Source organism: Pocillopora verrucosa, chromosome 14 (genome assembly GCF_036669915.1).
Source record: "Pocillopora verrucosa isolate sample1 chromosome 14, ASM3666991v2, whole genome shotgun sequence".
NCBI classification, from domain to species: Eukaryota; Metazoa; Cnidaria; class Anthozoa; order Scleractinia; family Pocilloporidae; genus Pocillopora; species Pocillopora verrucosa.
In genome coordinates this window covers 17,518,831-17,531,169 of record NC_089325.1, presented here as the reverse complement: position 1 = coordinate 17,531,169, position 12,339 = coordinate 17,518,831, and the positions used below count along the sequence as shown (strand labels likewise).

The following is a 12,339-nucleotide window of genomic DNA, read 5'->3' as shown; positions in this document are numbered from 1 at the left end:
AAAGGTGTTTTGTTCTTATTTGAACAAAAGGTGCCAGCAAGTGACGAAATTACAGGCTAACATTAAAATCAAATAACACAAATAATTTTGGCTACCGATTTTCAGTGAATTTTTAAAGAACAATTTTCTTTAAGTTTCAAGACAATTTGAGGATTCAAAATAAATATTACATACTAAAATGCAAAAGTTATACACCACAAAATTGATAAATAGGCCTGAAATGAAATTCCATCTCGTTCTTGATTGTAAGTTGCCTAGCACGTGACCAAAATCTACCCAGATGGAAATCCAAAATGGCGGTGGCAGTCTGAACTTAGTTATATCACTCAAAACTCATCCCCATTTGTCTCATTTGATAAAGAGAGAATCGTTAATGTTTTCATTTAGACAGTATTGCCTTGATTTTCCAACACTAACAATGATAGACAGCAAATTTCACTTTTCACCCACATTTACTTCCAACCTTTTCTTTTGGACCAGAAACAAAAATTATATATGTTTAAAACACATGATATCATCCATCCTTGTCAAATGTAATAGCATGATCATTTCAATTGTGATGCCTTCTTATCCCAACGTTACTGTGTTTCTTTGCTACATTAGCAAACACTGAATTACTGCTCATACTCTAAATATGACAATCAACCACAAAATTCCCTAAACCAGATAACATTAAGCATAATCCAAAAAATCATGTAAGTCATCTGTCAATTCACGAGTTTGCTCACAGAGCACTTTGATCATTTTTGGTACTCAACTGAAAGTCAATTTAGCAGCAGATCGAAGATTTAAGAAGGATTTTGCTGTGTTTAAAGAATTGTGTTTACTGGTTTTGCTGCGGTCTGAGTAGCTCGATAAATTTGTACTTACACATTTTGTACCTAGGCTTGCTGCTGGATGCTACTTGTCAGTGAAAAAGAGACAAGTTGGAATAGCATATAAACATGATCTAGAAAGAAGTCAGTAAACCTTCAGCTTGTGAACATTGTCTCTGTTGGTATCTCAAAGGTTTGTGATGTCTCTTTTAACAAAGTTCTTCTATGGAAAGTTATTGGCTAGTACCATTGCCATGGTCTTTGGAAGCAAAACTGCGGGAAAGTCGTTCTTTGCGATAGAAACCAGCTATTGCCTTATATCATATTGCTATATATGATTGCAGAGAACATAACTGTGGTTGTCACCTTGGCACCTTGCAGTGACAAATCTGAAAGTAATGAAGCATGATTATCACTGGTCCCATCTAACCCTTTTTGATTGAAATTAATTAAATATGAATGAAGCCTTTCAATCATAGATATTCAGTGTGCAGACAGTACCTACCCTCTTCAGTTTCAGAGAGAGAATCACAAGTACTATTATTAAAAGAACTTGGTATGTCTGTGTCCCCTCCTTCATCACCATGAACTGCAAGGTCACTGTCAGCTTCAGATGAACTGCCACTCACTCTTAGTGTTTTAAGGGTATGTTTGTCTAGCCATAAAGAAACACATACCATTTTAGAAGCCTGGATTACTGTTTTATCTGAAACTCTTTTTACAGTTCCAAGGGATCCTACAAACTGAAATTTGGTATTTTATATAGCTTTATTCTATTTTCCCTTATATTAAGTTAATGAAAATGGAACGACAAACCTGTGTGTCTAGCAAGTCCTTTGTGAATTTTACGTCTTTCATTTAAAACATCTAATACCGTATTTACCCGTGTATAATGCGCGCCCATGTATAATACGCATCCCAATTTCAGACCAAATTTTGAGAAAAAAGAAAAATAAACTACTCAACAAGAAGGTGAAATTGTATAACATTATTTATTTCAATTAACTTGGCAAACTAACGAAATGACTCGGACTCGGAGTCTGACTGGAACAGTTCTCTTGCAAACGAGTCATCGAGCTCGTTGTTGCAGTCATCGTTGGCCTCGTAAACTAGGTCGTCCTCGGATCCATCAAGGCTGTTGGTGATCCCGCATTTTAGAAATGAGGATTCAATCATTTCTTCGGAAATGTCCTGCCATGCTCCTGCGATCCACGAAAGGATCAGTTCCTCGGATGGTTTCTTTTGGCGGCCACTCGCTGTAAATTCATGGATTCCCTCCGCCATCCACTCCATCCACCTCTTTCTAACACCATCTTTAAACGGCTTGTTTAAAGAGACATCCAGCGGCTGCAAGATCGAGGTTAATCCGCTAGGAATTACTGCTAAGTTCGTGTTTTCTCGTGTCAGTGCTGTTTTCACTCTTTCGGTCACGTGGGCTTCAAACGCGTCACAAACAAGCAGGCTTCTTCTCCTCCCCAGGCCACCTCTCCTCGAACACCAAACTTTGTCGATCCATGTTTTCATTCCTTCACCGTTCATCCAACCTTTCTCTTGAGTGGTGATTACAACTCCGTGCTTGTTGGCAACCTTTGGGAGAGTTTTTCTTTTGAAGATTACCATCGGTCTCAGTTTGCTTCCATCGCCAGCACAGGTCAACACGACTGTAATGCAGTTCTTTTCATTACCCGTCGTACGAATCTTGATCGTTTTCTCACCCGAGTTGTTGATGGTTCGATTTGGCGGCATGTCAAATGTTAGTGGCATTTCGTCCATGTTAGCAATAACATGAAGAGGATAATTGTGCTCTTTGCGAAGATTGATAATGTAGCGGTGGAATCGCACGATTTTCTCCTCATAGTCATCTGGAAGCCGCTGGGCAAGAGTTGTCTTTTGGTGAAGAGACAAGCCATTACGCTTCATGAAACGCTGACACCAGTGGTTGCCTGCTTTAAACTGCCCTTGTGGAATCCCATATTTCTCGTTCTTTGCCATGTTGAGGGCCTTCAGCCTCACCAGCGATGGTAAAATGGCGAGACCATTGTTCCGTTTCTCTGTGATCCATTCGAGGAGATCAACCTCAAGTTCTGGCTATGCAGCTTTTTTGCCACGATTTGCTCGTTTCAACCGAGGCATCTTTTCCAAGTTTTCCCACTCGGGTTTGCCCAAGGCATTTCAAAGCGGCTGATTATCTCCCATCACTTATGAATGAGAAAAAGATCTTAAAACCTGCTGCAGTTCCATCTGTATTTATTTGGAAGAGAGGATCCCCAGTAAAGAGGAAGTCGCTGAAGAAAAGAAACCCTATTGAAAGAAAAACTTCTGTGGAAGGATCGAAAACAATGGCTGCCAAGGTGACAAATGTAAATTTCAGTTCTACATGTGATCTTCTGTCAACTGTTAGCAAAAAAGAATGCAAAACTGCCAACTCAAAGGGAGAATTTTCTGCCAGGCGGAGAGTTTTCAGTGTGAACAGGTTTTTGAAATCTGATAAAGATGTCAACTTTTATACTGGATTTCCAGGCAGGTTTGTTTTCAAGAAACTGTACAAATGTTTATATCCTGAAACAGAAGGCGAAAACATCAATTACTGGCATTCCACCAGGTCTTATCAGTTAGCTCACTGGAAGATCCAAGTCAGTTGTAGTTACACTATACCAAGACCAAGAATCTTGGGGCCAAAGGATGAATTTTTCCTCACAATCTGCCGACTAAGGCAAGGGTTCAAAGAAGAACATCTAGGCCACCTTTATGGTGTATCCCAGACTATTGTCAGTTGCATAATAATTTCATGGATCAAATTTATGTTCTTGAAATTCAGTACCATTCCAATGTGGCCATCAAGAACCACAGTTGATGATCACATGCCAGCAGATTTTAAAGAAAAATATCCCTCCACAAGGGTTATTATTGATTGCAGAGGTTTGCTGTCAGATGTCAGAGTCCTTGTGTAAACAGTGAACTTTTCAGGTCTTATAAAAATAATACAACATTAAAAGGTCGGATTGGTATCTCATCAGGGGGTGCTATAATATAGAAAAATTTCCACATATGGGACAGTATTGGGCCATTCACCCTTTTTGGGTTTGTAAACCAAATGTGGACAGTGTGCGCTATGTTATGCAATTTTCAAAACAGTATCATTAGCTCATAGATGTTATATTTTTTTTGGCCTTTTCCTTTATTGTACTAAAGGGCCTTGTAAGCTTGATAATTATGTACTTAAAACTTGTAACACTGTCCTTTCACCCACCAACCCACTTCCTCGTTAAATTGAGAACAAAATTGTTGCATTAGCTTAGTGAGGAACTTTCAAATAACTTCGCTGTATTTATTTTGAAAATGTGCGGGAAAATGGAAAATAAATTTTTCATGAAAATATTCAAGACATATAAGATATATTCATATAAGAAGTCTCCTTGTTTACAAAAGTATTAATGCTAATAATACAAATAAGTGAAGCTTTTACACAGTAGCCACAGGAAGGAAGTATTTGGAATAACCATACATACATACAAACATACATTTATTGAACAGACTCATCTGGGACTTTTCAGTGGACAAATTGGATTACAAAATTAAAATACATACAATACAATACGAATTATATATCTTTAACTAAAATATGGTCAGTTTAAAAATTCATTCAAAAGGTGATTTTTTTAGAGCTCTTTTAAAGGAAGCAGGTCTCTTACATAATTTTATGGCTTGGATCTAACTTGTTCCAGATAGATACACTTTTATAATAAAACGTTTTCTGTCCTGTTGCAGTTTTAAAAAGAGGAATGTTTAGTCGTTGAAAGTTTCTGGTTATACGTCGATATACACTGCTTCTTGTTATATACATAGATGTTAAGTATTCTGAGGCTTGACCCGTCTTACATTTAAATGTTAAAGTAGCATCTCAACAACACACTTGTGTTTTTACAGGGAGCCAACATAAGTTTCTGAATAGAGGAGAGATACGGTCATATTCCTTTATGTTGCAGATAATATGCATGGCAAAGTTTTGAACGTATCGCAATTTACAACTATTACAGGCTGAGGTGGATGACCATACTGATGAACAGTAATATAGTTTACTGAAAACAAGCGCATTTATTATGGTTTCTGTAACAACCGCTAGTCTTCTCAGTATAAACAATGCTTTAATAGAAAAAACTTCTCCGACTCGAGCTGACAACGTGGTAATGCAGTGTTACTAATGCGCATGTGCGAACTGAACTATGTTGCAAATCTCGGAATACTGGACTGGATATTACATTTCTCCTTTTCTTTCGAGATAGTCTCTTCCTTAAGTGAAAAATAGGTACCCAACGGGTACTTGTGTCTGCTGCAATAGGATGGCGTTTTCACAAAGAACAGTGGCATATGTTACTCCAGTGATTTTTTTAAAAAAAGGTCCGCTATGCTAACATTTGGTAGTGCAAGGTGTTTCCTGGGAGCGGATAGTTTTATTTTATGCAATCAAGTGTAGTACTTCTGTTTCTTTTATACTAGGGTGTTTGTTTGTTTGTTTTTTTTTTTTGCCTTGTGTTCACTATGTTGTATGTCCATTAGCATTAATATTTTTCAAAATGAACTGCATGTAACATATAAAGGTATGGAAATAAGTGTACCGGAAAAAATCGTAACGCAGTGGCAAAGACAATGTGGTAATTCAATTGCTTTTATTAACACAACTTATTTTGTTAAACATTAGTAATTCCACATGGTATATTTATGTTGTAATGAACTGTAACGAAACTTAATGGTACTTCAAGAACTGTTTAAGGGGCAATAACTGTAACGGAACCACTCAAAGTTAACGAAATTGCCAAAAAATTGCAATAAAGTGTAATCTAATTAATAGCAACTGAACCACTCATTCAATGTTGTATATTGTTACTTTTTTATCGAAATCATTTACACAATGATTTTAATAGGAATAAACTATAACAGCATTTCTGCCTGTGTATACTGTCTTACAGGCTGTATGTGAGCGTAAATCTGGCATTAATAAAAGAACTTTGTAATTTTGTTTGTACAGGTTTGCACTTCCCACGTTTTTGTTTTCAACCTTTGCCAATGATGAGGGAAGTACATGAACAGCTATTCAAATGATATAGGGAGATACCTCGTTTATGATCTTTGATTTATTGTCATATTTTATTTTTAAGATTGGAGCATCTAAGAGTGCTTCTGTTATCTTTTCTTCATCCAGTGTTTGTGGACGTTGTAAGATATTAAAAACTTTTTAAATTTGTTCTTGGAAGAATGTTACAGTGAACTGGTTGTCATCTTGTGAAACTTTAACTTGTGCAAAACAGTTGGTAATACATTTATCTCTTTTTTGCGTCAGATTACAGTTACCACATTTTATAATCTTGGCAGTAAAAGATCCATCTGCTACCTTTTTGTGGCACTGTAAACATGAAAGGTACTTTCCGAATGTTAGCAGACCAATGACTTCAACCTTGGCCTCTGTGGTTGTAAAAGAATCAGGCAGTTCAACAGACTGGGGTAAGGATTCAATGAAGTCCTCTGCTTCCGACACTGTACAGTCATGCATCGTTGTGCCCAAGGCCAGTTTGTCAGACTTGTATTCTTTTATAACTCTAACGTTATGGAATGTATAAGTTTTTCCTTCACTGACTTCATTTATTTTGTCTTCCCAGAGAGTTAATGTTATTGTTCCGGATGGATCGCTGAGGAAGCATTCAGCTTTACATTTTTCTCCATTTGCTGTAGTTACTTTTTTTGTACCACTGATCTTTGTAACTTTCACTTTAATTGTTATCAGCTGTTGGAAGTGGACACCAGAGAGTGACGCTATGTTATTTGTTTGTGGTATTTCTTTTGGTGCGAATGATACCTTGGTTGCGTCAATTCGGACTTTGTTGTCCATAAGTACTGTATTTTCTAAAATGTGCAAATTCACCTGTGATTCAGGTAAATTAGTATAAATGTGGTCTATGGTGGTTCTGTTGTCAGTTGTATAACATGATATTAATTGCCTGTAGCTGTTTTCTCTAATGAACAAATTATAAAGAGGAAGTTTCTCTTTTTCATTTAACCAGTTCACATTAAAATCACCGATAAATAGTTTAAATTGGGAACAGTTCATAGTCAGAAGTTCTGTTAATGCTAAACACATCTGTTGTACAGGCACTCTGGGTGACCGATACACACCTATTATGGTAATTTGTGGTATTTTTTCAAGTTTTACAATAGTTATTTCTACGCCATTTGTGTTCATGCAAACTGGATACCCAGGAATAAAACTTATTTTACTATACACAGCTGTTCCACCATAAGGTCTGGTATTACATGTTGTGCATTGACTGTCATTTCTAAATAAACTGTAGCCACTAATTGTGTATGCAGTATTGCTGTCTAAAGTATATAACCTTGTTTCTGAGAATATACTGACATCAGTATGTGAATAGTTCAAATCTTTGCGTATGTCTTCTATATGTTTATGCAATGATCTTGAATTAAGGAAGCATAACTTAACAGTAGGTTCATGTATTTCATAAATAGGAGTTAAAGAAAAGTGGAGATGCTTTTCTGTCCGTAAGCGTTGCATTTCTGCTTTAACATCATGATTTACAGCTATTTTGTTCTCACAAAGGTCAGTTATGTAAAGCCCTTCTATAGTTGTTACTCTACTTAATCCTACATAATGAATGTGAGGTATTGCTCTCCTGGTGTTAAAGTTAACTACTATTCTTGTCTCAGTGTCACCTTGTGATCTGTGAATGGTTTTAGCAGCTGCAGGTCTCAATGGAAATTGCTTTCTCACAACCTGAGCTGTTCTGTTTCTTCCAACTGCAAATTGTGCAGTGATAGGTTTGATAGGAGTCCATTTGCGTTCAATACCTTGTACATATAAGTGCCTGTAATCATGTCTAGTTTTTCCTCCTACATGTGCTTGGTCAAATTCTACCCATATTATTCCAGAAGGTCTGTTTTTGTCATGTAATTGTATCTTCCTTACAATATTAGCAGCACCATTTGTCATGCCATCATCAGTCCTTAGATTCACTGCGATTTCTGTTCTTTCACCTTCAGCAAGTTGAAGGTTTAAAGGTAATTGTTTAGTTTTTCTAGGATCAAGTGGTACTTGCTTTAAGATCTTATCCCTTAGTTCTGCTGAGTTAGCACCCACAACACTATCTAAGGCTTTAATTGTATACTTTTCACCAGTTGCAGCCATGTGAACTCTCCTATTAAACTCATCAACTTTAGAATTCTGTATGAACAAATGGGGGACATCGATAGGGTAATTTGTACAATTTTCTGAAATGCATCTCTCTTTAAGTTTTGCAATGTCTTCTGGAGTGTGATTACCTTCTCTTAACCTGTTAAGAAGTTGAGCAAATTCTTTCCTTTCTCTTTGTCTCATAATTTCTTCTAATTCAAACATTGTATATAGTTCTTGCCACAAGTTGGGAGCAAGAGCTCGATATTCTGAGTTGTTCATATCTTTATACACATAACCATCCATAACAGGTTCTAACTGAAATAAATCACCAAGTGCTATCATGCTTACACCTCCAAATGGTTCTTTGCTGCCCATAATATCTTTTAATCTGTTATTTATTTGTACATTAAACATAGTATTGCCAACCATTGAAATTTCATCCAAAAATATTAGTTTCACTGCACGAAGTTTACATCTCAGAGTGTTAAGTCTACTTGAGTCAAGAGGTTTATAAATCTTTAGTGACTGGCTTGCTGGAATTGCCAAGGTACTGTGTATTGTATTACCTTGTATGCCAAAAGCAGCTTTTCCAGTTGGTGCTAATAACAGTATTTTAACATCATTGAAGTCTTCACCAGCTCTGGAGTTGTAATATTTTAGTGCTGCTTGATATAGACATTTGACCAGATGGGACTTGCCCACTCCAGCTCCTCCAGAGAGGAAATAGTAGAATGGTTTGTCTGATGTTTTAACAATATGCAAGATATGATAAAAAAAATTCCTTTTGCTTTTGATTTAGTGTTTGCACCAATTGTCTGTACTCTTGGTCTTGTAATTCATTTAGTATCAGTGGTTCACTAGTTTCTATTGCTGAAGGAATTCCAACATCTTCTGATAAATCATAGTTTTCATTGAGGTCAGGATGCAAATCTTGAAGACCCTCAGCCTCATCCTGGTATTCTCTGTTTTGTGTAAATGGTGCTATTGAGTCAAAATGATCATTGTCTTCATCAAGATGAATCAAGTGTTCATGGATTTTGTCTAAGTCTTCACTGCAAACAGCATATAGTTTCATTTGCTTATTTATACTATCTTTTACATTTATGAAACGTTCTTGGTAGGAGGAACAGTTAGCTAACAAATCAGTGTCCTCATTTCTCTATGACGTAAACAGCATTATTAATTCACTATAATGTTTTTCTGGATCTTTTTCACAGTTATACCAAACACTTCTTATAATTCTAGCCTTTGATCTTTTTTTGTTACTTTTGGGATTGATGAGATTATCCTCAAAAAGGTCATCGTCATTTTGTTCATCATCAGCTGTTTCTACTGGAAGGTTATCAGAATCTCTTTCGAATGATTTTTTTGCATATGGTTTTCCACATGAGTCATACCATGCAGCCCAATCTGCCAATGTTAAGTATTCAAGGCTTAAAGGGCGTTTTGCATATCTTTGCAAAAGACCATTGGTATATACATCTTCACAATCATCATCCATTTCTTCAATGTCATTTATTGATTTTAAAAGCTGAACTCTTTCCTTAGGAGGAGTGGTATTTATGAATATTACTTGACGAGAAGACTTCTTCATAGGAAGCTGTAAAACAATGCAAACAGCTTCTTGTGCACTTATCTCGACACTGTTTAAAAATTTGTTTCCAATGTCTCGGACTTGTTGCTTTATGTTAGAATTTCCTTTTCTGGCTTCAGCACATGCTTGTCGTAAAAGTTCACTCATTCCTTTTTGTGCTTTAGAAATATATGAAACTATGTACTTGGCACATGCATACACATCAAGTACAAACTGGATATCCATGTTTGCTCTCCACGCCTCGAGGGAAGCAGGATTATAGTTGTTTATTCTTAACTCATTCGGTTTTCTTTTTAAAAACACAGTTGGTGAATTTAACGATGACCTCACAGCTAGTCGATATTCATTTTCAGTAACTTTTAATTTGACAAGTAGTTGTTCAAATGTTATAGGTTCACCTTCTTTCATATCATTTAATTGCTTGTTGATTATTTTCCAAGTGTCTTTGTGCTGTTTTATTTTATTTTGTGGCATGTCTGCTTCTAAAGGGTAAAGAATTTCAGTTGCTCTCATAGGAGGATGTGGATAGTTAAATCGACATTCATTCTTTGACTTTTTTCTACAAGTGTGACAATGCCTGTGAATTTGCCTGTTCACTAGTTTATGTAATTCTGTATTATCAACTGGCCACTGACAACTAATTATTTTATCAATAAAGTCTGTAACGGCAGCATCGTCGTCGACTCCAAATACTGGTGCATCTTCAAGCCATATAAGCATGTGTATGTGGGGTGAGCCCCGCTGCTGGTATTCTACTCGGTAAAACCAGTCAGAAATTTTGCCTAATGGTTGAGCTTTACCAAAAAGAAAGTTCGTGAGAAATTGACTAATTTGATAATCAAAATGTCTAGCACATGTCACTGGGTCACTTTGAATAAGCCTGCATTTCTCATCCCAGGTCATATTTTCAAGCTCACTGGTAGTGTAGTCTTTGTGATCAACTACCTGGCCAAGTATTCGAAGGAAATGTATCCATTGTGTTTCTGCTGAAGAAAAACAACAGAATATAGAAGATGGTCCTAATTGTCTAATCATTGCAAACAAATCTTTCTTAGCCTTTTCAAAATATGGTGGTGAACCTCTTAATGCTCTCAAGAATTGGAATCCTTCATCAAGATGAATCAAGCGCTCTATTGCTCCTTCACATTTCAACTGTCCTGCATTTAAAGATCTATTATTTCCTTTGCACTTCCTAAGAGCAACTTGTGATTTCCCTAACATAATTTTCATTTGAAGTTTTTTTGTTTTAAAGAATATGTTTTCAACACACATAGCAGCTCTCCTATCTGAGCGTCTTAGTTCAGATTTACAGATGTCGCTATAATGAACGTTAACTAATCTTTATTTTCCGGCCGACCTTGACCAAGGAATATACCAGGATACGCTAATTCTTCAGAATATTGATCTCTGAATATACTTAGGGGTTTGGTTCCTTCTCCTGGTGCAACATTTAATATATGTTGAGGCTCACTGTCTTCAACAAATTCTGTGTTCGTCAACATGGAGTCAGTAACACCAGCAGGTATTTCTGCCTCATCTTCAGTCCACTGATCATCACTATCAGTGACATCACTTCCACTAATAATTCTAATGTATGTGCGCCAAGATGGCTGCCGCTTACTGTCGTCGTTGTTGTTTTTTTCAGCTTAAGCTTTTGTGCTTTGTTACCTTGTTCGTTCAGTATCTTGACAAGCACAATTCAATCTGTTCGCCTCCATCTACCTTTAAAGGCCCTTTTAGCGTCAGTCGAAAGCTATTTTCTGCTTCTCGCTGCGGTCAAGACCTTGCTGTTGCAAGACGCTCAACTAAGTTACCGATCACCAAATGGTCAAAGCATGGTTCGACGGTTGCTGCTCTGTCTGAAAGAGGTTTCATCAAGGACCTATCCATTGCAGTGGATGTTGAAATTAACCCGGGTCCGGAAAATTTTAACTACATGCCGACTGCTTCACTTCAAACTTCAAGACCTAGATTTTCTTTCAGTCGACGTAATTTATTTCAACTTCGCTCCTGTTGTCCTAAGGTTAAACTGGATTATTATCTTATTCATCACTTAAAGTCATTGGGAATTTATAGAGCTAGAGGTCGTAGAGCTGGTGTTAATTCCAGATTTGGATCTCGTCAACAACATCACAAGATTCCAGTTCGTGTCACTGACCACTGTTTTTTATCAACGACCAAACGCGCACGACTTCGACCCAAGGATACAAATTTGCATTTCATTTCTACTCACTCTTCTTCTTTACCCCGAATAATCCCCAAATGTATGGTCATTAATGCAAGATCACTTGTGAAAGTTGATGCTGCTTCTGCTTTGCATATGGAATTGCACTCAAACAACTGCGATATTTGCATCATCTCCGAGACATGGCTTAAAACAAATTTTCCATCTCATCTCGTTTGTCCGAAGGATTACTCAATTTTGCGAAAGGATAGAACTGACCGGTCAGGCGGTGGTGTTGCTATTGTCTGTAGGAGCGATTGGTTGTTGGAACAATTAGACAGCGTTTTTTATAATGCCTTTGAATGTTTGTGGGCTAAAATTACAACTCCCAACTCAAGCTTTTATGTGGCTGCTGTTTATCATCCTTCAGATCCGCCATATTGTCCTGATGATTTATTGGAACATCTAACAAATAGTTGTGATCATTTATTGACTGGTAATCCTAACAGCAACCTTATAATTTGTGGTGACCTCAATCAGCTAGATTACAATGATTTTCTTACACAACTAAATTTATTCCAGA

At 36.8% G+C, this 12,339-nt stretch overlaps 1 protein-coding gene and 2 pseudogenes across 1 annotated transcript; 1 reads left to right on the top strand and 2 right to left on the bottom strand.

Moving 5' to 3' along the window:
* Positions 1–2,905: 2,905 nt before the first annotated feature.
* On the top strand, positions 2,906–3,766 carry LOC131772791 (uncharacterized). Its single transcript, XM_059088749.2, has one exon. The coding sequence runs from the start codon at positions 2,906–2,908 to the stop codon at positions 3,764–3,766; it is 861 nt and encodes a 286-aa protein (XP_058944732.2).
* Positions 3,767–5,466: 1,700 nt separating this feature from the next.
* LOC136278297 (uncharacterized) lies at positions 5,467–9,073 on the bottom strand (annotated as a pseudogene).
* An 84-nt stretch (positions 9,074–9,157) lies between these two features.
* The window catches only part of LOC136278296 (uncharacterized), a 5,854-nt pseudogene continuing 2,672 nt past the window's right edge, over positions 9,158–12,339 (bottom strand).

What these genes read in the sequence shown, in the direction of transcription:
- LOC131772791 (XM_059088749.2), top strand. Translation starts at nt 2,906, where the DNA reads ATGCAGCTTTTTTGCCACGATTTGCTCGTTTCAACCGAGGCATCTTTT.